General features: G+C 37.0%; 1 protein-coding gene across 1 annotated transcript; it reads left to right on the top strand.

Moving 5' to 3' along the window:
- The first annotated feature begins 357 nt into the window (after window positions 1-357).
- Window positions 358-23,802, top strand: LOC134252772 (tudor domain-containing 6-like). Its single transcript, XM_062735286.1, has 19 exons — window positions 358-2,671; window positions 2,826-2,949; window positions 3,259-3,515; window positions 8,545-8,682; window positions 8,915-9,131; window positions 9,322-9,728; window positions 9,924-10,211; window positions 10,424-13,795; window positions 13,909-13,983; window positions 14,229-14,321; window positions 14,521-15,007; window positions 17,699-17,947; window positions 18,348-19,305; window positions 20,666-20,831; window positions 21,075-21,254; window positions 21,519-21,584; window positions 21,704-21,826; window positions 22,197-22,226; window positions 22,332-23,802. The coding sequence occupies exons 1-19, from the start codon at window positions 508-510 to the stop codon at window positions 23,501-23,503; spliced, it is 10,566 nt and encodes a 3,521-aa protein (XP_062591270.1). The 5' UTR covers window positions 358-507; the 3' UTR covers window positions 23,504-23,802.
- Window positions 23,803-26,843: the final 3,041 nt, after the last annotated feature.

The raw sequence follows: 26,843 nt of genomic DNA, 5'->3' as shown, positions 1-26,843 counted from the left end.
TCCTTATATATAAAAATATATATATATTTCTACTGCCTATTCACAAATACTTTTATACTCTATTTAATACTTGTATATGTTTAGAAAGGTGTGTCTGTAAATCATCTTTTCATTTGTACAGATGTATATATATCAGTTTGGGCACTTAATTTAGTAATAAAACTTCTCTTATCTTTCATCTCATGTTGTGATGAATTTTCGCCAAATTTAACGTCATTATATAAATTTTATGGTCCTCATTATTCAAACATAGTGTAACAGGACCGATATCATTTATATGAAAACGGGCGGATCGAAACCTCAGTCTCCGATGTAATAAAAGACGTTTGTTATTTCGCGGCATATTTGATCACGTGACCGATGAACCATCATGGCAGGAGCTCGACAAAATATGACAAACGAACATGAGGAGTTACCGTGCTAATGTTGATAGGGTTGGATTTATAATAACAAATTGAGAGAATAGAAATTAAATTCATTTTTGTAAAATTTCATCATAAGGGCAAAATGTCCACAATAGTGCCAGGTTCAAGAATTTTGGGAACTGTCACCCACGTGGAGTTCGGCGCAGGTGTGTGTTACGGATACTGTCAGTTATGTGAGGAAAATGTTGTGGAAGAACTTGCAGAAAATATTCAGAGTAGTGTAAAAAATTGTGCAGTGTTAGATGGTAGGTTGGGGAATGATGAAATTGTTTTAGCGTTGTTTCATGAGGATGATAATTGGTACAGAGGCAAGATTGTCGGAAAAGGCGCCAACAACCTGTCCATATTTTTTGTTGATTATGGCAACACAGAAACTGTTAGTGCAGACAATATTAGAAAACTTCCTAGCTTGCTGAAGCATGTAGAACCACTGGCGACAAAGTGTGTGTTTGTTGACATCTCTCCAGCAAGAGGTCAATGGACACCAGAGGAAGAGGAGGCAGTGAAAGAGAGACTGCTGAATGAAGAATACATCGTAGAAGTTGTTCAGAAATCTCCACAGGGATATTCTGTAAGCCTGCACAGTCCATCTGCCAATGGCCCATCCTCAGCCAGCTCCATGACATTACAAAATGTCAATACAAACTCTTGTTATCAGTGCTATATTTCGTACATAGAAAGTGCAAATAAATTTTGGGTTCAACTTCAAGAGACCGAAAATGAATTAAACGATTTAATGAGTCAAATTGCAGAATACTGTTCAAGTAATGCTGAAAGACTTGGAAGTCCACAAATGGGAGAATTTTGTCTGGCTTACTATAGTGAGGACGAGGTGCCATATAGGTCACAGATATTAACAAGTACCTCAGACAAATGTCTTGTGCAGTTTGTAGATTATGGAAATTCAGAATCCAAGTCACATGATGAATTATTTTCTCTTCCAGCCAAATTCATGAATTTTCCAATTCAAGGTATTAGGTGCTGTTATAAAACTACCAGAGTGAATCCGAGTAAACTTGAGGACAAGCTGCAAGAACTGTCAGCTTCTGAAGGAGTGGTAAACGTTACATTTCTGAGGAAAAGTAATGATGAGTACACAATAGAAATAGATGAGATCGAAAGGATGGAAAGTCGTGGAAACTCGAACAGTTCTCAGACATTAGAGTCACAGCATGAATACCCTGTAACATCACTTGTGGGTAGTCAGAGTTACGACATATGTATTTGCTTTGTGGAGCACCCTGGACGATTCTTTGTTCAGCTTCTTGGAAGTTCTGATACAGTCAGTGAACTGATGGATCTAGCTCACGAGGAATTCATATCAAACAGGCCGCTTTCAAGACCCTCTCCCAAACAATCGTGCCTAGCCAAAATGAGTGATGGTGCAGTGTACAGGAGTTTTGTGGAATCTGCAGGATCTTCTGTTACAGTCACATCAGTAGACTTTGGGTTTACAGAAACTCTAGGTGTACAAGACCTCAGAGAAATTTCAGAAAAATTGACATCTATCCCAGCCCAGTGTGTACAATGCACCGTAGACCTAACAAAGATGACACCAGACTACTGGTCAGAAGGAGAAATAGAAATTCTGAAAGGATTTGAAAATGACGCACCTTTAGTATCAAAGGTAACCTCAAGTAGAGGAGGAGTGTACCAGTTAGACCTGTATGATACAAGAGACAAAGACATTGATCGTTATTTGAATGAGGAGTTGTTAGGAGTTAAAAAGCAAGGGAGATCTGTGTCGTCCTATAAAGAGTCTGCCAGGCAGCCGGTCGCGAGAGTAAGGATACCAGAGCCGGACGTCCTTGTTGGCAGCACTGAGCTGGTCTGTGTCACTGCGATGTACTCCATGAAACAGTTCTACGGACAGCTCACCAAAGTTCCAGTTGAGAAGTTTTCCTCTCTCCAGGAGACTTTAGTGAAGGTTTACGAAATGGGACAGGATGTCGTAGCTGACTGTCAGGTGGGAACATTCTGCTGTGCAAAGTACACGGATGGATCCTGGTATAGAGCTCTTGTTACCTCGGTCACAGGGAGTACCGCAGAGATCATGTTTATTGATTTCGGCGATTCCTGCACTGTCCCCACGACTTCGTTGTATCAGATTCATCCTAGTGTTGCTGACACCCCACAACTCTGTATCATGTGCCAATTCCAGAAACCCCCAACAAGTGTCAGTTTGTCAGATTTACAGACTCTTTTGGTTGATAAAGTAGTGGAAGTCAAACTTGCGTCCAGGACAGGCAAGTAACTCCGTTATTTTCCTTCATACAGTATTTCTTGAATCTTTCAAAATAAGCTATATTTGCAAAATAAAAGTTAAAAATGTTTTTTGTGATTATATTTTGTGAAATAATTTTAATTTCAGTTGATTAGAGTTTTTTTTTATTTCTACAGAAGGAGTATTTCCAACGTTCCAGATTGAACTAACGAGCCATTCAAACAATAGATCTATCACCAGTAAACTGTTTGGGAACCAGCACAAGATCCCACGCCTCCCTCAAGCGGCCATGCAGAGTGGGTAAGTTGAACCATGCTTGCAAGATGAAAACACATGCCTGTATATTTAAGAATTACTCTTGCAGTGGCAGTTTGTAAAGTTTCAGATTGCTTTTCTCCCCTCTTGAAAAATATTTATCTCAGTGGGTTACAAAAGAATATGGTTAATGCTCTATCTTAAAAACAGTCTAATTTTTAAGATTAAAAAATTACTTTATTGATATTTTATTTTCGAAAGTAAACATAAAATTGCATTCAGATATATATTTTGATGATCTGAAATGTATGTTACTGTTTGGATGTAAATGTTTTATTAATTGTTAATGTAAAGAAGCAGTGGTGAGAGGAAGGGGATGGTGGCTATAGGTGACCAGGAGGAGGTTATGGTGACACATGTGGTAGATCCCGACCACTTCCACTGTCAGCTCAGTAAGACCGCCGTCCAGCTCGACGCCCTAATGGAGAGTCTGGACAAACACTACTCTGCCCTGGGGGAGTACGATGAACAGCTGACCAATGTATCGCTCGGACAGCACTGTGTGGCTAAATATAGCGCTGATCAAGACTGGTACAGAGCCCAGATTACAGGTTAGTGTGGAGATATTGCTTAAATATAAATCTGTGTTTTGCTTAAGAACCAGCTGAAAGCCAAATTCAACATTTGTATTTGATATACATGCTATTTAAAAATCAAATTTAATAAGTAATCATTAGGTCCATAGAGATTTTTTTTCACAAACCTCATCCCTTATTCTGTTACAATTAATCTTGAACCCTTTATAAAATAAGCAGTTAATAAAAAAATCTCATAAAAGTTTCTCTGAATCCACAAGTTTATGTAAATTTATCCAAAAAATTTCATTTAAAAAGATTAAAATTGCTCATATTATACAGGAAAAATTGTCAACCCCCTTTTTTTCAATTGGAATATCACAATGCATTTTCGTATTGCAATTGATCAACAAATAAAATTTAGGTTAAAGAACGATATGTATCCAGGCATTTAGAGAAATTGTCATCATTTTTATACTATTTGTAACCAATTTGTCATGTATTCCATAATAAACAGATAAAAGGCTTTTGCTATCATTGCAAGACACCATAAATCACTTCTTATTTCATATCATAATAGCATATACCTTAGTGTTGATTCAAGAAATCTTATTTCTCTCATACATGCCAACTTTTGAAAATTCCCATGGGGGATTTAGCGCGCATCTTTTTTGCTTTATTTCCACATTTTGTCGTGAAATTAAATGAATGATTATGAAATGATTTTTTTTTACTTATATATTGATATTACTTATCAATAAACTGCATGTCGCTTAACACCAAATATATATTTTTCTTTCCAAAATTGAAATATTTCTGCCTAAAATAGGTGCCTCTTTCACTTAAGAAGGGGGTATTTAGTTACATATGTAAACAACATTTTTTTTCTACCAGAACACATAATTTAGTGAAAAATTGAAAATTTTACAACTTTTAAATCATTTTTTCAAAGGCTAAAAAATATGAGGTTTTGATACACTGTAAAGTCCTGTTTCTGGAAACATTTTTGAGATTTTTTATATATATATTAGATTCTTATTATTAAATTTAAGAAATTTATACCACATATCTAAAAGAAAATTGTTTTTTTTTTACAGTCATGAAATTTGTCAGGCTTGATGGTGCCATGTGGGTATTTCCTTAAGTCATGCACATTACTTTTGGGAGAATAGGGAAACATGAAATTCTAATTGAAATACACTTGATTGTTTCATCTTAATTTTTTCATAATATTTTAAATGGCAACTTTATTTTTCATTATAGGTAGAAAAAATCAGCTATGCTTTGTAGTTTTCTACTTTCGTTTTCAAAAAAATCTTTTATTTTTTATGGTTTAAAGTATTTTATTGTCTTTAATTTATGTTTTTAACCCTACCCTATAATTTTGATCAGCACAGCTGCTGCCGCAAATATAAACAAACAGTCAAAGGGAATGCAGAAAACTTTGTTATCTGCCTGTATTATCTTTATTTTTCTAATTACACTAATGCAATCTGCAGAAAACTTGCACAGCATAAATATCCCTATCTTTCTATAATATTTATAAATATATTTTATAATAGCCATACCATAAAGACAACTCAAAGAAGATTTGTTTATTAATAAATAAAGCTATAAATAATATATACTCAGTGTGTATGTTAAACCTCAGCATCAATATTCTCCTCATTAATAGATTCTTCATCTGAAACCGTCATATAAAATTCTGTCTAATACTTCATCTAAATTAAAGCCACGCAGATTTCTGTTAGCCATTTTAGAAACTCTCTTTGTTTTGATACCTATAAATTTCACACCTACCATCACTGATTGGTTCAGTATTTTTATAATATATTTTCATTGGTATTTTTGTTACTTTGATTCATACATCTTATTACAGTGCTAAAATTTTTTCATATGAGGAAACCCCCCGCAAACGACCTGGTTTGGCAGCAGCGGTTATATAAGCCATCACCATGTCCATCAGGATAAGGGTTAATAAAATGACTAACAGTTATCACGTTAATCTATGTGTTTCACCTTGCATACCCCTTAAAACTCAGAAACTAATTGCCCCCAAGCTATAAGCTACTCGTACCTGGACAACTGCGTGAAAATTTCCTGTGGCTAATTATAATTAACATCTGGTTAAATAAACAATGAAACTTATCTATGTGCATTGAATATACAAGTCTGACATTGTTATCCCAATTGTCAAAATTCAGCGGTAGGGAAACTTTTAAAATCTGAAATTTTAAGGTGATTTTTTTTTTTTTCAAATCGGGAAATTTAATTTTTCTGTGAAGTTTTGTGCAAAATCGGTTTCCCGAAACTAAATCGGAAAAGTTGGCATGTATGTTCTCTAAAATTGTACCATTTTTTTTCCTTTTATAGGGTACAAATGTCAACTTTTGTAAGACCTTTTCTAAGACTTCCAAAAACCTTGAATCTTATAAAGATGAATAAAATGAAAATTGCTGCATGAAAAAAATTCATTTCAAGCTTCATTTTGATGCATTTCAAATTAAATATTAATTTTTGGAGTTACCCTTCCTGGCTGAGGATTGGATATCCTTAATCTTTAACCCTTTACTTTCAAATAAAGTACCATAAAATCGCGTGTATTGGCCGCACTTTTTTCGTCAAAAAATCGTTTAAAAGTAGGGGTGTGCTCAATACATAGGAACAAAATTCAACCCCCTTTTTTTCAGGTCACTTTCTCAGTACCGACGACAATTTTCCTGATCCATTTAAATTGATTACTCTTTGTAACCAATTACGTCGAAGTTAATCTAATCAGAGAGTTTTATACGTAAGCCCTATTTGTTGTAGAAATATACATATACCCTAAGTGTTGAAAGAAATAAAATTGTTTCAGAAAGATAATTCTGATGAAAAACCATCTTTGTTTGTTTTATTTCCATTGCGTATTCCGCCATTTTGAACTACTGTCACTTATATCATCAACGAACTGCATGTCGCTTAAGACATATATATATTTAATTAATACCTATAAATGAGTCAACACTGTAATCTTTGTGATATATTCTGAATTATTCTTAATTCTTTAACTTATTTTAATTTTTTTTAAAATTTAAGATATGTAATTAGAGGTACAAATCGTTAGGTATTCTATTGTTGCGTCATTGCTATATTTCACTTCAGTCTTTGTTGTCACGTAGGACATGACTATTGTTTATATAACAATTATCACCTCAACACCTGCATTATTAAAACACTAGCCTATATTTCAGACGGAAGCACATAGGAAACGTATTTGTAAAAATAGTCAATTACATTCAAAAAAATTATCAATGGATACCAATAACTATATGCCAAATTGTTGACACTAATTCGCTTTGGTATGACCCAGTTTTCATGTGGTTTTGTTTACGTACATACTGACCCGCGCTTGGTATGCATTATAGCCTACCAGTAAGCATGATTAGAATTAATTAAAAAGAAAATAATCAAGTATTTTTATCTATGGTTAGATAATTATTATAAAGATTAAATTTTAAATGTTCACAACACTAAAATACGCAAAAAAAACTGTGCTACTTTGGAATTACATTGTATTAGTAGCTTGATGTTTGTCATTTGTTGTTGTCGTCGTCGTTGTTGTTGTTGTTGTTGTCAAACTTTTCACATTTTCATCTTCTTCTCGAGAAACATAATTGGCACAAAGTATCAAATTATTTTTCACTTTTCAAATTTTTTGTTAAAAATTAATGTTTTTAAACATCTTCTTCTCCAGAACCATGGGCCAGGAAAGATGAAACTTGTGGAAGCATCCTCAGTAGTGTAGATTCTTTGTTCAAATCATGACCCCCGGGGCAAGGGGGGGCCAAAATGGCCAACCCAAGTTTTACATATGAATATATAGGAAAAATCTTTAAAAATCTTTTTCTCCAGAACCACTGGGCCAGGAATTTTAATTTAAGATTCAAGTTTGTTCAATTGACCCCCGATGTACAAATCGTTTTTACATAGGAATATATAGGAAAAATTTTTAAAAATCTTCTTCTCAAGAACCACTAGGACAGGAAAGATGAATCTCATGTGGAATCATCCTCAGGTAAAGTAGATTCAAGTTTGTTCAAAGCATGACCCCTGGGGCAGGACATGGCTGACCCAAGTTTTGCATATGAATATATAACTTTAAAAATCTTCTTCTCCATGGGCCAGGAAAGATGAAACTCATGTGGACATCCTCAGGTATTATTTGTTCAAAACACTACCCCCGCCTATAAATTTTACATAGGAATATATAGGAAAAATCTTTAAAAATCTTCTTCATTAAAAAAAAGATAAACTCATGTGGAACCAATCACTAGTGTAGATTCAAGTTTGTTTACACTATGACCCGCTTTGGTATGACCCAAGTTTTCATAGGAATATATAGGAAAAATTTTAAAAATCTTCTTCTCCAGAACCACTGGGCCAGGAAAGATGAAACTCATGTGGAATCTTGGTAGTGTAGATTCAAGTTTGTTCATATCATGACCCCCGGGGCTAGGGTGGGGCCAAAATGGCCAACCCAAGTTTTACATAGGAATATATATGAAATATCTTTAAAAATCCTTCTGAATATCCAAAAAGAAAATGTGGAATCAAGTGTAGATTTTTTGTTCATCTGACCCCCGTGGCTAGGGTGGGGCCAAAATGGCCGACCCAAGTTTTACATAGGGATATATAGGGAAACCTTTTAAAATCTTTAAAAGCTATGATTAGTAATAATTATATGGAATTTTCCTCAGGTAGTGTAGATTCTAGTTTGTTCAAATGATGAACACCTGGAGGGGGGAGTAATTTTTTCATATTTTATTTTAAGTTACTGTTCTAGAAAAGTAAAGTCACATCCAATTCATGCATTTTTGGGATGGGCTTTTTGCATAGGACCTGCGTTTTTTTCAGGAATTTCACCCGAACTTTGGGGGTGCGTCCTTTACAACATTGTGCTCAATACACACGATTTTACGGTAAAACACCAATAAATGAAGTTTAAATGGGAAAAGTCAGAAGATTTTAATTTAAAATACTTCTAATCAATGAATACTTGCAATGTCTTAAATGTTTCAAACAGGCATGTTGAACAATGGGATGGCAGAGGTTAAGTATATAGACTATGGTAACACGGAGTGTTCACCCAAGGAGAATCTGAAACAGATCAGCGATGAACTGATGACACTACCTCCCCAGGCAGTACTCTGTGGACTGGAAGGTGGGTCACAGCATTCATATTAAAATTCACAGTTACCTTGTGTCTCATGAAAGTACATTGCTGTGAACTAAAACTTAAGTCATTAGTTCATCAATATTACAGTGAATTACCAACAAATATGACAATTTGGTCTAACAAATATGACATTTAAAAAGTTTTGAATCTAAGTCAAGACGTGTATTTGTTGTTAATTGTTATGCTGAAAAATGTTAAACTTAATGACATTTTAAAGGAGTTGCCTCACCAGATGGATTTTGGCTGCCTGAAAAAGTGGCTCAGTTTGAGGACTTGGTTCTGGACCAAACATTCAAGGCCACATTCAAGTCCAAGAAAATGGGAGAGGACATCCTGCTGTGTGTCCTGGAAACTCCTGACGGCACCAACATCAACAACAAATATGGCACCAGTACCAATTCACTCGCTCCTACAGCCAACAACTTTCAACAAAGGTCAGTATTAAGTATATTGTGGTATGTGTATATATGTGTGAATGATGTTTGTATGTAGTAATATTTCTTAACTTGGTATTCTCAGAATTAGATTGTCTATTATTTATTAATGGAATGCCTGAAAATACTGGTATACTGCTGAGTAGTACTTCAGAAGTTAATAAAAAACTGCTATACACACTTTGAACAGGGGACGATTTGGAGACAGACCCTCAGGTGGAAGATCTAATGATTCACGACCAGGATTTGGTGGTGGAGACAGAGGTAGCCGCCCTGGCTTTGACGGTGGTAGTAGAGGCCCAGGATTCAGTTCTGGAGGATTCAGCAGCAAGTCTCCACCTGGTGGCACCACCTCAGGGGATGGAGGCTGGGATGAGACCCCCTCAGCTAGTTCATCCTCCCACAGCTTTGGAGGTGGAGGCAGAGCAGGGTTTGGTGGATCTGGTGGCTCCTCTGGGGGAGGATTTGGTGGATCTAGAGGATTTGGAGGAAGTGAGGGTGGATCTAGAGGATTTGGAGGAAATGATGGTGGATCCAGAGGATTTGGAGGTGGCGGGGGTGGTTTTAGACGAGAGGGTGGTGACCGAGGTGGAAGTGGTGGGTATATCTTTAATTCTGTTGAATGTTATTGGTCTAAGATCTGGGAAGATGTAAGGTGGAGATCATATGTACATGCATCTTGTTAAGTTTTTGTATCAGTGAAATTTATATTTATCTTGGCAAAATACATGTAAATTGAAATAATTTTTTCTACATAAAAAAAAAAATTGAAAAGAGAAATGACTATTGCAGGCTGTAGAAAATGTGGAGAGGAGGGTCATTTTGCCCGAGATTGTCCTCAAGGTGGATCAGGTGGTGGAGGTAGGGGCTGTCATAAGTGTGGGGAGGAGGGGCACTTTGCTCGAGATTGTCCCAAGGGTGGTTCTGGAGGAGGGGGTGGAAGAGCTTGTCACAAATGTGGAGAAGAGGGCCACTTTGCCAGAGATTGCCCCAAGGGTGGTCAAGGTGGAGGAAGGGGTTGTCACAAGTGTGGAGAGGAGGGGCATTTTGCCAGAGACTGTACATCAACAAACCAAAGAAGTAAGTATTTAAAGTGCAGCTTGCTTAGAAAGTATGCGAAAAGAAAAAAAATCAAATTATGCAATATATTTTTAAAAAACAGAAAAAAGAAAATTATCATGAAGAATATGTGTAAGGCAAAAATATGCACACCTATTGAGTTGGAAGTTCTCTTAAACTAAAAGAAATACAGATTAAACTTTGAATACCTTCAATTTTTGTTAATTAAATAGGTGACAGAGGATTTGGAGGCCGTAGTGGTGGTGGTTTTGGAGGAGGTTCCAGTGGTTTTGGAGACCGTGGTGGTTCCAGTGGATTTGGAAACAAAGGCTCGGGTGGTGGATTCGGTGGAAGGTCTGAGCGTCCTTCAGGAGGTTTCTCAGGAGGATTTGGTGGTGGTTCCTCAAAGCCAGCAGCTGATGATGATTGGGGAGACTCTTCAGATTCCAAGCCCAGAGGTTCCTCGTCAGGTTTTGGATCCAGGTCTGGAGGTGGATTTCAAGGAGGAAAGCCCAGTGGTGGATTTGGAGGAAAGCAAGGAGGTGGCTTTGGAGCCAGTAGAGGAGGAGGTGGTTTTGGTGGTAACACAGGTGGTGGTGGTTTTGGTGGTAGTGCTGGAGGTGGAGATGGTGGTGCAGAAGATGACTGGGGAGACAGTGCCACAACCACACCAGCTGCCACGGTTAAGTCCCCAGGATGGAGTGCCACACCCAAGAGAGATGGGAATCAGTGGGGGCATGAGGATGCTGACTTGTACAAACTTGCAAGACTCCCTTCAGACAAAGCTGTCAAAGTATATGTAGTGTACGTCAAATCTCCCACTGAATTCTGGAGCCAGATGGTCAGCAAGTCCGAAGAGTTAGAGGAAATGATGGAGAAAATGAATGAAGAGTATAATGGCTTATTTCCCAAAGAGAGATGTGTACATGAGTATGAAGTGGGAAAACCCTGTGTTGCCAAATTTTCTGAAGACAACAGATGGTACAGAGGGGAGATCTCAGAAGTTGAGGATGACAAAGTGAAGGTACATTTTGTGGATTATGGGAATACAGAAACTGTAGATAAATCTGAAGTGAAGGCAGCAAATGCAAACTACATGAGCCTAGAGATACAAGGAGTCAAATGTTCCCTCAGTGGAGTGGCCCAGGAAGACTGGCCAACAGAGGCAATAGAAAAGTTTGAAGAATTGGTCATGGATAAAGAACTAGAGGCAAATGTTGTCACTTTTTCTGGTGGATTGTACATGTTAAAGCTATCAGAGAATGATAAAGATGTAGCACAGAGTTTAGCTGATGCTGGACTATGTAAAGTTTCGTCTTCTCCCATTGTCAGCAAGTCAGTAGAAAATCCTTATCCAGGTCTACCTCAACAAGAAGGAGAGAAAGTCGCAGCCTTTGTGTCTTGGATTGACAACCCTCACAACTTCTGGATCCAACCAGAGGAAAAAGCAGATAAGTTGGAAGAACTGGTGGCAGAGATACAGGAGCATTATGAATCTGGAGGCAGTGAAGTGGAGAATGTTAATCTGGGAGATCCCGTAGTCGCTAAGTTCTCTGAAGATGAGGCGTGGTACAGAGCTTATGTAGAAAACATCCAGGGATCAAATATTACAGTCAGGTTTGTGGATTATGGGAACACAGATGTTGTTACTAAAGACGCACTACGTCAGGTAGAACAGAAATTCCAAGAAGTCCCAGCCCAGGCTCTAAGATGCAGCCTCTCGGGTGTGAAACCTCTACAAACTGGATGGTCAGATGACACCAAGGATATCATGCAGAGTTTGGTCCCTGATGCTGTCAGTGTTTGTTTCATGGAGAAGAATTCTGATGGAACTTGGAAGGTTTCCCTTTCTGCAGGTGAAGTGGATGTGGCAGAGGAGTTGATCAGAGCAGCAGTTGTGAGGAAGGAGACTTCAGAATCCTCTACATTACTGGTGAAATCAGAGTTCCCTCCTCAGACCCCCCTACCTGTTGACAGTTCCCACCAGGTGTTCGTCTCCCACACCAACTCCCCCACCAGCTTCTACTGTCAGTTAGCACAGAATTCAGATCAGTTAGACACACTGCTCGGAGAGATAGAGGAACGGGTGGAAACTTTGAATCCAGTGGACAGTGTGTTGGGGGGCATGGCGTGCATGGCAAAGTACAGCGTAGACGAGGCTTGGTATCGATCCCTGGTCACTGGTGTCTCTGAAAACACAGCAGATGTCTTGTTTGTAGATTATGGGAATTCAGAATCCATTTCTCTAGAGAATATTTGCAATATTCCAACAGAACTTCTCAAACTTGAACCACAAGCCATACACAGCAAATTGTCAAATCCAGACGGTGTTGGAGATGACTTTGGAGACCAAGTAGCAGATAAAGAGATGACCCTGAAGGTTGTAGGACAGTCACCCACGTTCTTGACAGTAGACCTCTTCTTTGATGATGGAAAACCAGTGTCAGAACCCAGGACTGAAGCTCCAGCGAGTGAAGCAGAGGAGGCTCCAATGTACAAACATATCAATTACACAGAACCAGCTGGAACTCAAATTAAATGTTTTGCCACCTATATAAAATCACCCTCCATGATCTACCTTCAGAAAGAAGGGTGTGAGGAACCACTGGAGGCCATGACAGCAAAACTACAAGAGTCATCAGGTGCTTGTTCTCTATTAGCCAATCCAAAGCCAGGACAGATATGTGGAACAATATACTCTGAAGACAAGGCATGGTACAGAGGTGTAATAGAGGAGATTAATGCAGGAAAAGCCAAAGTAAGGTTTATTGACTACGGCAATAGTGAAGAAGTGGAAACAAGTTCACTGAAAAACCTTCCATCAGAATTGGCAACATTACCACCATTTGCCTATGCATGTTCTTTGTGTGGAGTTTCCTCATTGGATGGAGACTGGAGTTCAGAGGTCACGACCCAGCTGGAGTCCCTGATTGTAGACAAAGATCTGACCTGTACTTTTGTGACAGGATCCGAGGTGAAGCTGGAAGTGGAGGGTAGAGACATAGGGAAGTCACTGGAGGAAGCCGGCCTGGTGAAGTACGAGGAAAGCACCTGTACTCCCGAGGAACCGGAGCCAGTGAGAGTGACGAGCATAGAGGAGCAAATCATTCCCACAGAGGCAACCACAGCTTATGTCAGCCACATTGACAAGGATCAGTTCTTTCTACAGCTAGCAAGTCAAGAGGATAAGCTAGGAGAAATTATTGAAAACATTCAGAATCACTGTGAGAAAGCCAAACCTTTGACAGAGGTAGCAGTTAATGAATACTGCTGTGCCAAGTTTACTACAGACAATTCATGGTACCGAGCTATTGTAACGGACATGAAAGGTGACATGGTGGATGTTCTATTTATAGACTTTGGCAATAGTGATACAGTCACTACAGATAACTTGCGTACTCTGAGAATTACCAGCCCTGCTCTGGCGTACCGATGCTGTCTGACTGGGTGTACCACCATGTCCACAGAACAACAGGAACTGTTCTCAAAGCTGACACTGGATGCTGAGGTTACTGTGACATTTGACAAACAGGTGGACAACAAGCACGAAGTCACATTGATGCTGGTGGGGGATCGTAGTGTTAATAAAGAGATTATACAGTTAGGTAAGTCTAAGAACTAGGTCAGATTTTCATAATATTTTAATAGCTTGTCTTTTAAAGTGATGTTTACTTTACAAAGAAGAAATTCAGTACAAGCTGTCATTGGTCTTTTACAGGTGGCGGTGAACTGGAGGTGAATGGTCAAGGAATTGTTTCAGATCTCTCGGAGATGGAAGAAAGACAAGACACTGGTAATTATTGATCACTTATACCATTTATCTGAATGTCAAAGTACATGGTGTAATATACATGTTGTGTCTTTTTAAGAAGTTTTTATGGGCTTAATGAGAACTGTTTTGGATAATGTTCAAATAATGTTACTTGTTTAATACATGTCAGAACACATACATAAGACGAAACTGTGTAAATTAACAAATAGTAGAAGCTATGTAAATTTTTATTTGTCTTGTATACATGCAAGTGTTTGATCTTGTAGCTTCCCAGTCGGTGTTGATGGATGAGTCCCATATAACCCTGGATGAAACGGGTTTTGACGAAAATGACCTGAACGTCACATGTAATGGAACAAGTAAGTGATATGGAAAATTTTCTCTACATAAAATATAAATTCCCAATATTCTCAACATTCATTTTGACTAAAGAATACTTTCCTCCCTTTATTAATTCTTTTTCCTTAATCCTTTATTTAATACAATCTTCCAAAAAAAAAAAAATGTTTGTTAGAAGTTATTAAGGTGTTTATATACTTGAGAACTTTGTTGTATCAGCTGAGGAGGAGGAGACGATCTCGAGTGTGAGCGAGCTGAAGGCTGCAGCCGTCCAGACCGAGGACAGAGTGGAGGTCACGGTCAGCTGTGTTTACTCCCCCAGCTGTTTCTACCTCCACATCGGCGACTCCACCCCCCTCAGTGACCTCCTGGACCAGATGTACGAGTTCTACAGCAACACCCCAGAGTCATCCTACAAGATAAAGAAAGTGGACATCAACACGCCATGTGCTGCTAAGTTTTCTGAGGATTCCTCCTGGTATCGAGCCGTTATCAAAAAACAGGTGGACGTGGATAAAGTGGAGGTGATATTTCTGGACCACGGTAATATAGAGGTGTGTGCCATTACTGATCTTCGCCGTCTCCTGAAGCGATTCTGTGACCTCCCTATCCAGGGTGTGGAGTGCTCACTGGCTGGGGTAAGGTCCAAGGACGGGCCATGGAGCAAGGATGCCACAACTCTCTTCACAGAACTTACTCAGGACAAGTTAGTCATTCTTACATGATAAAATCTGTTTATTAAATGTTAAGCTATATCTGAACATTTGTTATGTTTCTATGCTTTAAAAAAATTAAAATTCTATTTCCATAAAAGTTGATATAAAGATCGTAAAATAAATCTAAATCTTAGTCATATAAGTAGAAATTTTAAAATACCTAAGTATCTTTAAAAAAAAAATTAAATGCATTCTTATAAAGAATTAACATAAAACTTCTTTTGGTAAATCAAAGTGAGGAACTTTCATTTTGTTAGGTCACCTGAGTAAACTCAGGTGACCTATTGCTGTCTGTTTTCGTCCGTCGTCGTGCGTCTGTGCGTCGTGCGTCGTCCGTTAACATTTGAACATTTTCAGCTTCTTCTCTGCAACCAGTGAACCAATTTCAACCAAATTTGGCACAAAGCATCTATGGGTTAAGGGGGACAAAAATTGTGAATTTCATGATCCCTGCCCCCCTGGGGCCTAATGGGCCCAAAACCACTAAAATTAGTGCAATCTTTGAAAATCTTCTTCTTTACTCCTGGACATCAAGCAGTCAAACTGTTAGCATGATTGTAATCAGCATTGAGTCCTCTACCAAAATTGTGAAATTCATGGCCCTGGGGTCAAGGGTTCTAGTGCTAGGGCGGGGCTAAATAAGTATATAGTAAAAATGCATTATTTCTTTGAAAATCTTCTTCTCTGCTCCTGGGTATTAAATAAACCAACTAAGTGCATAGTTATAATGAGCAAGAGTGCCTCTACCAAAATTGGGAATTTAATGGCCCCAGTGTCAGGGGTTCTGGTGTTAGGGTGGGGCTCTATAGATTATATAGTGAAAATACATGAATTCTTTGAAAATCTTCTTCTCTGTTCCTAGGTATTAAATAAACTAAGTAAGTGCATAGTTATGATGAGCAAGAGTGCCTCTACAAAAATTGTGAATTTTATGGCCCCAGGGGTTCTGGTGTTAGGGTGGGGCTCTATAGATTATATAGTGAAAATACATGAATTCTTTGAAAATCTTCTTCTCTGTTCCTAGGTATTAAATAAATAAACTAAGTGCATAGTTATTATGAGCAAGGGTGCCTCTACCAAAATTGTGAATTTTATGGCCCCAGGGTCAGGGGTTCTGGTGTTAGGATGGGGCTCTATAGATTATATAGTGAAAATACATGAATTCTTTGAAAATCTTCTTCTCTGTTCCTAGGTATTAAATAAATAAACTAAGTGCATAGTTATTATGAGCAATGGTGCCTCTACCAAAATTGTGAATTTTATGGCCCCAGGGTCAGGGGTTCTGGTGTTAGGGTGGGGCTCTATAGATTATATAGTGAAAATACATGAATTCTTTGAAAATCTTTTCTCTGTTCTTAGGTATTAAATAAACTAAGTAAGTGCAGAGTTATGATGAGCAAGAGTGCTTCTACAAAAATTGTGAATTTTATGGCCCCAGGGTCAGGGGTTCTGGTGTTAGGGTGGGGCTCTATAGATTATATAGTGAAAATACATGAATTCTTTGAAAATCTTCTTCTCTGTTCCTAGGTATTAAAAAAACTAAGTAAGTGCATAGTTATGATGAGCAAGAGTGCCTCTACAAAAATTGTGAATTTTATGGCCCCAGGGTTAGGGGTTCTGGTGTTAGGGCGGGGCTCTATAGATTATATAGTGAAAATACATGAATTCTTTGAAAATCTTCTTCTCTGTTCTTAGGTATTAAATAAATAAACTAAGTGCATAGTTATTATGAGCAAGGGTGCTTACCGAAATTGTGAATTTTATGGCCCCAGAGTCAGGGGTTCTGGTGTTAGGGCGGGGCTCTATAGATTATATAGAAAATACATGAATTCTTTGAAAATCTTCTTCTCTGCTCCTAGGTATTAATTAAATAAACTAAGTAAGTGCATAGTTATGATGAGCAAGAGTGCCTCTACAAAATTTGTGAATTTTATGGCCCCAGGGTCAGGGGTTCTGGTGTTAGGGCGGGGCTCTATTGATTATATAGTGAATATACATGGATTCTTTGATTTTTTTTTCTCTGCTCCTAGGTATTAAATATACTAACTAAGTATATAGTAATGATGAAGGCAAAATTGTGAATTTTATGGCCCCAGGGTCGGGTTTCTGGTGTTTGGGCGGGGCTCTATTGATATTATAGTGAAAATACATGAATTCTTTGAAAATTTTCCTTTCTGCTCCTAGGTATTACGCAGGTGAACATACCTATATAGTTATGATGAGCAAGGGTCCTAATCTTCCAGAATTGTGAATTTCAAGGCCCCTGGGTCAGGGGTACCATAGACGGGGGGGGGGGTGTACTTATATAGTGAAAATGAATGAATTGTTTGAAATCTGCTCCTTGGTATTAATCAAATATTTTTGAAAAGCAAGGATGCCTTTTTAAAAATTGTGCAATGTGTGGATTTAGGCCTAAGGGTCGTATTAAGTAACCAAACTAAGCAACTGCTAAATGTATTGTTATAATGATCAATGGTTCCTCTTTCAAAATTGTGAATGCTATAGAATCTGGCTTAAAACATGAATCAAATTCAGTCACTGGAAAGCTTTTGCATAATGCTCAGGTGACCTGTAAGGCCCATGGGCCTCTTGTTTGTTAAGCTGTTCTTAGGAACACATGTAAAACTCAAGAGTGAAGATTCATTTATGAAATAATGCTTGTAATCATGTTATTTTGTCAGGACTTTACTGGCAGACATAATTAGCCTTGGAGATGACAACAGCTGTATTGTACAGCTTCTTCACATGGGTCTGTCGATCAGCGAGCGTCTGATAGAGGAGGGATACGGGATCCAGGCGACCACACCCGTCACCATCAGCAAGAAGGTCAAGCGGGTTTTTTCTGACTCCAGTGATGTAGCTACCCCCTCACTTAAGCTATCTGAGGAGCACTCAGCAGTGAAGGAAGAACAGGGCATTCTGTATGGCAGGTTAGTTATAATGGAACTTTTCAGGTGTACTCGCTACCTATACATGTAGAACAGGATATTCTATATGGGGGTAGACTGTCTCAACACTGTTCAAATGTATACTTGCACAAGTAGTTCTGATCATTGCTGAATAACCCTTGTGAAAATAACAAGGTCCTTGAAAATAAGTTATCTCAAAATTGCTCAAATGTATTCAATTCTTTTTCATGTAGCAAGCAGGGAAATTTTGGTGAATGTCAAAAAAAAAAATCTTATTCCCAAATTTGGTTGTAGGCTGGGGATGGGATGAAATTTTAAACATAAGGTTTTCTGTGAAAAGTCCCTTGTTGTTTTGGGAAACCAGGGGGAAAATATGTGCATATAAGAGAAATTTTTACTATAAATCAGCATTATTTTGTAGGTTTACCCCAGTAGCTGTGGAAGCAGACACTGAATATATAGTTGCTCTAACTAACATTGAAAACCCTGAAAATTTCTGGTGTCAACTGGTAGACAATGTGCCTAGTTTGGATGAACTAATGGACAAAATGCTGATAAAATACTCTGCCGTCCGTAAAGGTGACCCAACATCTAAAAATAAACTCGAATCTGTATCAGAGGACGGTGCACAGAATGGGGAGGAGGAGTGTAACAAAGGGATAGGTGGAGAGCTTACAGACGTCAAACCAGGGACCTCGTGCTGTGTGTTTTTCCCAGTGGACGGGCAGTATTACAGGGCGGTAGTCCAAGAGGTGAACGAGGAGAATGTCGAAGTGTTTTTTGTGGACTTTGGAAACCAGGAGACTGTCAAGAAGTGCAATATTTTCCAGCTTTTGGATGATTTTTGTGAAATGTCTGCTCAGGCTATTCACTGTCGTCTTGCTGGCATCGTCAGTCCGTCGTGGGATTCCAGCTCCTGTGGAAGGTTTGACGAGCTGACGGAGGACAAAGAACTGATCATGTATGTCACAGAGAAGTCAGAGGTTGGGCCGCACCTCGTGGAATTGTCAGACGACGAGACGTCCATCACAAGCTGCCTGATAGAGGGAGGATATGCCCAGCCTGACCTCGCCGCAGACGATGAGGAGGCTGTTGATCTCGTATCTTTGTTCAGTCCATACTCCTGGACTCTGTTATCATTGGATATGGAGTACGACGTCACGGTGACTGCTGCAGATAATCCTCTGCAGTTTTACGTCCAACTCAATGACTGTAACGAATTGTCAAAAATTGAGGAGGAAATTAACAAATGTGTAGAAGGAAACCTACAGAAGTTGTCTGACGTCAAGGAAGGTGTAGCTTGTCTTGTTCTCAATCCAACAGAAAAACAATACCAAAGAGCCAAATGCTTGAAAGTTTTCCCGAATCAGCAAGTACAGGTTAGTTGTATGATATTAACCGATGTGTGTATATTCTTTACATTGTTGGAAATGATAAATTTCTGAAGGATTGATATTGCTATTGTAAACTATCTATTCTTGCATTCTGTTGAAAGTTAAAAGTCAGTTACCAATGATTACAAAATGTTTGAATCACAATATCGATCATTGGTAAATATTTTAACTTCATTTTGCACATACAGTCAAAACTGCCATAGCGACCCACTGTATTAAGCGACTCACTGTCACATGTGACCGTAAAAATTCCCCCCAATGCTTTTCCCTATATATTCTACCTGTATTAAACGACCACCTGTCTTACGCGACCAACGACCGTGATTTTCCTGACCATTTTTAGTAATTTCAAGCAATTTTACCTGAATTTAACGACTACAGAATTTCTGATTTCTACTTTCGATTTCGGTCGAACATGCTTCGTTTTTGGTTCAAAACAACTACAGGCACGCTTTTATTTATTTAATAATTATATAATGCGAGTTTTACGAATAAAACAACATTTATAAATGAATATTTTTACTTACGCTTTGATATTTATTGAATAAACATTAAAATCTAAAACATAAACATCACGTTTTTCTGTCCAGTGATCGAGCGCCATTTTGAAAATAAACGTTCGAGGTCGATCCCGATATCATTTCATGCAATATGGGCCAAATGAATATTCAGTTGATAAAACCTGCCGGTTTAACTTTAATTAAGACGTAACTTAATCATAGATGTTTATTTAAGTGTATTGTGACACCAATGGGTAGGTAAACACACGCTAGCTAGTACCCACACCTTGTGATAATTGAAGTGATCACAAACAGGCAATTAGACACGGTAGTTCAGTAATGAAAAAAAAATAATTAGGTTAAATAAATATTTCAGTCATAAATATAATTAAGTTTGATACCAAGTACAGAAAAAAATAATAATGATACAATTTTTATTCTTAGTAATATGCAAAACATATGAAGTTGTTTAAAGGCTATCATGAAAAAAAACCTATTATAAGGGGGAAAAACTTTGCAGCTTTTTTATACTGTATGAAAACATATTAATATTTTCAGATGTTCACAATATTTTCCCATATTCAAATAACTCATGTGTGCATCAAGAAATTTTTATTTCTTAACAGGACAATTGTAAAATCATTTTAGAGTTGAGCAATACCCATTAAAAAGTGGAAATAAACATAGCTAAAAAAATACATTCATCACACACATGTGATATTTTCAGCATTGTATATTTTGAACACTGCGATGTTTGCAGGTCTCTTAATACAGGTTTGACTGTACATGTAATTGATAGAGAAGTTCTGTGTTAATAACGTATTAAAAAAAGAAGTGTATTATAGGTTTTATTGGTGGACTTTGGTGAAAAGCTGACCATTAAGCTGGACTGTGTGTACAGTATACCTGACAGCCTCATCCAGATCCCGGCTCAGGTCTCTGTGTGTGCCCTGACTGACATATTCTCTCCCACTGGAAGCTGGAGCAAAGAAACCAGAATCTTCTTCTCAAGTGAGACTTATGTGTGTTTTCTCTTTTTCATGCAATGATTAGCAACTGATTGTTGTTAAACTTGCATCAAAGTAAATCATCCACAATTTCTATCATTATCAACATAGAAATCTAGATGTAAATTTAAACTGTTGTTTAACTTGCATCAAAGTATATCATTCACAGTTTCTCTAGCATTTAAATATCAACTCGAGACTTGTTAGATATGATGAATTGAACCAGCCATATTCAATGTTTGTACAGATCATGTCCAGGATGTCTCTATAATGTATGTGCGTCATAAGACGAAGTTCGGGGTGTACAAGGTGACTCTGGACTACGAGGGACAGGAGCTGAACCGTCTAATAGTGGATCTAGGTTTTGCCAGGGCGGAGACAGACACCACACTGTTTGAACAAATGTTGGAGAGCTCTGGTGATCTAGGTATGTTACTATGAGGTAGACTTGTAAGATTTGTTGCTGATGAATATTTTAGATACTTAGAATGTATTAAATAGATAGTGCTGTCAAAGAATTTTGTGTATGTGCAAAAATTTATTAGATCTAGACCATTTCTTAATTTAGATGAGGGTTCAAGGTTTCTTGCCTTGCATTTCTTACCTGCATTCTTGTAATCTGTGTATATTTTTGTTGTACAGCAAAAAATTAGTCATTCTTTTATCATGCTAAAATTTTCTGTTTTCACAGAAACTTCATTTAATGAGCTGGCCCTGGAGAAACAGAATTCTTTTGGCAGTGAAGATGGTGGAGAAGGTAGATACTGGGGAAACAAACTTTGCTCAAATTACAATTTATTTTTTTTTCATCAAATGAATACAAAATTTGTAAAGTTCAAGGAAATTTTAATTTTGTCATTGATTTGTTACTCTTAGATAAGTCCCTAAATTTGGACTCAACCCTAGAAACAACAGATGCCTCTATTTGCATGTGCCATGATTCTAGTCTGGAAACCACAGGAGCTTCTGACAGCTTCCATTTCATCAATCTCAAAAAAGGTTAACATTTCAGTAAAAAGATCATTAAAATCACCACATGCTCTTTCAAGTCAGCTGTCACTATCATTGGTTTTCATATGTGTTATAGCAAGCTCATTTCCACTTGCATTTAATTGTAAGCCATCCCTGGACCAAAGCATGGATGATAAATCTAGGAATGGGGCATTAAAAGTTTTGCTTCAGATCTGATTCTGGATCTGACCTACATGTATTAAAATGAAGCAGGTTTATTTCCAAATTACTTATAGTCTTACAGTAACCAAACTTGAATTGTTGATTATTTGTTTCAAGGAAAATGATTGCCTGTTTCAAGAAAGATGTTAACAGAGAAGTAAATTGAATTTGTTTCATTATTTTTGTTTTCTTTCAGAGAGGGAAGCAGAGAAAGATAAGATGGAAGGTACAGTCTTTTTCTGAAACAGTGACTTTCTTGTCAAGATTATGTTAAGAACAAGCTAGGCATATGAAAAGGATATTTAAAAAAGTTTTTCATTTATTGTTTTAGACCAAGAGATAAAAGAGGAGGATGAATTTTATGATGCTGTTGATGAAGAAGAGGAAAAACCAACTCCAACAAAGGAACCACAGAATGATGTATCTGAAATGGAAAAGGAATCCAAATTGGCAAGTCCAACAAAGTCCAAAGAGCCAAAGGATCCATCTGAAGTGGAGAACCAAGAAGAGTCCGTCAAGGAGGAGGAGCAGGTGGAAGATGAGGAGGTGACCGGAGATGAGAAGAAGGATGACAACCTCAACAACAACTCTGAGGAGCCAAGGACTGAGGAGGTGAGTGAGGAACAGCCATCTGATGCCATTGAGGGAGGAATCAAGGGGGAACCATCTGTAGAAAAGACAAACAAGGACAAGGATGATCTAGCAGGAGAGGTGGTAGAGAGTGAGGGCATTAAGGAAGAAGATGTTTGTTTGGAGAGTGTGGACAAGGCTGATGTAGAGGAAGATATGGCAGAGAACAAGGAGATTGGTGAAGAGGATGTTTGTCAGGAGATGGAGGATAAATTAAAAGTTGTAGATGATGGTGCTACAGGAAACAGGGAAGGTGTTGGTCAGAAAGAGAGTGAAGATGATGGGAAGAAAGAGAGTGAGGATGATGGAAAGAAAGAGAGTAAAGATGATGGGAAGACAGAGAGTGAAGATGTAGGTCTGAATGAAAGTGAAGATACTGATGTTGTCAAAAGAGATGGTGAAGATTCTAGTCAAATAGACAGTGAAGATAGTGGTCAGATAAAGAATGAAGAGGGTGAAGAGACTGAACAAACTGACGCAGACAGTAAGGGCAGTGACAAGGATGGTCAGGGAGAGGAAGTTTTTAAGAAAGAGAACGAAGGAGAAAAGGTATCTGAAGTGGAAGACTCGGGGAAGGTTGTGGATGAAGAATTAAAAAAGACTGATTCCACACAAAGTGATTCTGAAGTTATCGGTAGTAAGGAGGATGGGAAGGGTTTGGTTAAAGATGAAGAACAGTCCGATTCGAAAGGAGCCAAAGAAAACTTGGAGCAGTGCAGTGACAGAGTGATCGCCAATATTGACAGCGAGGGAGAAAGCTCAGACGAACCATCAGATACCGAGACAGAAAGTAAGGAAGAACCTGAGGGCGAAGGAAAGGAGGGAGGACAAGGCAGCAGATTGAAAAAAAGGGGGGGGGATCAAATAAAGTAGGGGTTTCTTTTTAGTTGGTCATTTCTGTTGAGGAGCATTGAATATCAAATGTGAATTATATTTGCCCAATTTTTGATATGCTTATATTTGCAATTGTGTATTTTTTTTTACCTAGTTGTGACACATCCATTAAGTTTGTGTTATCCGTCTATGGGTATATGTTTTGCTGTTTATTTTTGGTGCCAATAGTTATTTTTTTGAGTGTTGTAGTATTTAGTTTCATTTTAAAGTTTCTGCACAAATATTGCTGATCACGGAAAATGTATGACAAATTGTTATTCAATAAAACAATTTCTTGAGTTGGTGTTGATTTATTTTACAGACTTTGAATAGAGACAGCACAAGTAATAGCCCAAGATTCATTAACACAACATTCAGTGGATATCATTCACTTGTTTTGGATCTCCATAGTTTGGACCTCTTGCTTAAATAGTATAAAAGTCGAAGTGTTGGTAGTTTAAAAACTTATGCTGGCAAGTTTGGTCACCTGTTGAGAAAAACAGATATGGAAGGACTTTACCACTAGGTTATAAATTACATGTACTTGCAAAAAATAAGGTTATCTTGGGAAATTGTTGATTTTGGCCAGTTAATGTTGTATATTCTTTCAAATGACACCAAGGTGAATGACTGTGATCTTAATTGTGACTTATTCTAAAAATAGCTTTTTTTATAACCTTAACCATAACTTTTGAAAAGAGATTGTCATATTTAGTGCTAATAATCAAGTTCTTTCAAAAATACAAGATGTTTTACCTATATGCTAAAAAGTTTTGTTCTTAATTTTGTTGATGCTGGTATGGCAGCACATCTTGTTTTAAACTAGTGAGAGTAAAAGTTTCTCAAATGCAAGTCAAACTCCGTGGTTCAGGCACCAGAAGCAAATTGAAAAAGGGATGTCTGTGTCACAAAAAATATGGCAGCAACTTATTACTTGTGAAATATGGAAGCCTATTGATTACTGTTCAAAAGTTATGGCCAAGGTGAAAGATTTTCCAAAAAGTGGGTCAAAATTGAAGGTCTAGGTGAAAAATAAACCTGTTGAAAGGCACTGTCACAATAAATGCAGGTGTAAAATATGAAAGCCATAGCACCATGTTTAAAAGTTATGGCCGAGGTTAAAGTTAATTAATTTTGGGGTTAAAGTGGGTCAGACTCCACCGGTAAGAGGTCCCAAAGAGAGGTATTTTTACAAGGAATACATCTGTGAAATGTGAAAGCCATAGCACCATTCTCAAGTTATGGCCAAGATTTAAATTTTTTGAAAGGTAGGTCAAATTTAAGGTCAAAGGGTACCAATGAAAGTTCTTGCCAAAGGTTTTGTTGCACAAGGAATTAATGCGGTAAACGTTTTTAAAAAGTATTAAAGCCAATGAAAAGTCTTGCCACAAAGATTACATATGTGAAGTATGAAAGCCCTAGCCCTTATCGTTCAAAAGTTATGGCCAAGGTTAATGTTTTTTTCATAAGTATGGGAATTTCCAAGGTCAATAGTTATTGGTATCAGATGAAAGGTCTTGCCACAAAAAATACATATGTGAAATAGGAAAGCCCTAGTATTTACCGTTCAAAGGTTATAGCCAAAATAAAAGTTTGGAATTTTTGTGTAAACGTGGGTCAACTCCAAGGTCAAAAGGTCAAATTTGATGGAAGGTCTTGCCACAAATATTACATAGGTGAAGTATGAAATCCCTTGTCTGAATCGTTCAAAAGTTATCGCCAAGGTTTAAGGTTTTTAAAACTAGGTTAAACTCCAAGGTCAAAGGGTCAAAGTTTTTTATATACAATGGAAGTCTTGCAACAAGTATTAAAAAGAATTGCCCTTGTCGAACGTTCTATTTAAAGTTTTTAATTTAATTTAAACTATTTTATTATGAATGAACATAATAGCGATATATAAAAGCTAATAACACTTATAAATATATATGTATTTGCACTGTATATAACAAGGCAAATTAAGAAGAACAAAAAAAATATATGAGCTGCATGATTACTGAGTATATACATGTAATTTAAATTCATATTTTAACATATATGACTGGCAATTATATTAATAATTGTATAAATTTAAAAAAAAATAAGAAGAAAACATAAATAGGTTTTGGTTCTGTGGTTTGACAATTAAAAAACAAAAGCATATAAAATATGCAAATCGCTTTGTATTTGCAATAAATTCTTGAACAAGTTTAAATATTGCAATATTTTGGTTGTATGTGAGATTATTGTGATATGATGTTTCTGAACTAAACCCGCACATGTCACAACTTTTATCTTCCTTTAAAATGATTAAAAAATGATTAAATAAGTCAATATATTCATTTTACGACTTCCATAATTGTATTATTTCTTAGGTTTTATGCAGTATATATTCTTTACGATTCCAACTGTAATTTTAGGTACTTGTGATTTGAAGTTAATTTTTTTTCTCTATAATATTACTTATATATTTTATATACACAAAAATTAATTAAAAATCTTATTTCATTGAAGTTTTAAAATTTTTAATTTTTTGGCGGGTAGACACGTCAACGAATTTTAACCCGATACATCCTTACAAAAATGAATTATAAATGATATAATTCAAAAATTCAATTTTCGAAAGCAAAACAAACACACAATATATTAAAGATGGTGAGCAAACTTTGAAAGAGCTATAGTGTTTCAACTTTAGCCTTGTTTACAAAAACTGTGTATATAACACGAGTGTGCTCGCCGTACACAACGGAATGACGATACTTGGGTTTGCTAAACTTTTTACTCTGAATAAAATTTTTTTCTGGATTTAATTTTTAATATTTCTCAGCTCACTTTTCCTGAAGATTAAGAATTAGCTTAAAATTTGTGAAAGCTTTTCAGTTTTAATCTTTACATTAAGATTTTGAATTATTTTTTGTGTGAAATGCTATTAAAATATATAATTCATGATGTTATGCAGAAAAAATTAACTTCAAATCTGTGTCCAAGTACCTTTAGATGGTAAACCATTCCAAAGTCTTATAGTTGAAGGGAGGAAACTTTTCATAAATGAAATTGTTTTGGCTTGTGGAATAGGAAATGTAAGATTGTTCTGATTCCTTAAGGGATAAGAATTATCTGGTAAAATGCATTGTTGTAATAAATCTTGCAAATACTGGGGTGCACCATACACATGTTTTATAAAATAACTTCTTGTATTTTTCTTCTTATTTCAAAAGTATTCCACTGTTCATAAAGATGAAACTTGATTTTTAGTCAAGTAATTTTGCAAACAATTATCCTACAATGTATTCAAGTGTAGATTAAAAGCTTTTTAAAAGTAGGTCAAATTCCAAGGTCAAGGTTAAAGTTGTTGGTATCCACA

This window comes from Saccostrea cucullata, unplaced genomic scaffold (genome assembly GCF_032062105.1).
Source record: "Saccostrea cucullata isolate Sc308-1 unplaced genomic scaffold, CSIRO_AGI_Scuc_v1 ctg101, whole genome shotgun sequence".
NCBI lineage: Eukaryota > Metazoa > Mollusca > Bivalvia > Ostreida > Ostreidae > Saccostrea > Saccostrea cuccullata.
This window is presented reverse-complemented; position numbering and strand designations above follow the sequence as displayed.

Excerpts from the sequence above, each read along its gene's own strand:
- LOC134252772 (XM_062735286.1), top strand. The coding sequence starts at position 508 with ATGTCCACAATAGTGCCAGGTTCAAGAATTTTGGGAACTGTCACCCAC. Across the intron at positions 2,950-3,258 it reads CAAGCGGCCATGCAGAGTGG|AAGCAGTGGTGAGAGGAAGG; the intron begins GTAAGTTGAACC and ends GTTAATGTAAAG. Across the intron at positions 19,306-20,665 it reads TCCCGAATCAGCAAGTACAG|GTTTTATTGGTGGACTTTGG; the intron begins GTTAGTTGTATG and ends AGTGTATTATAG.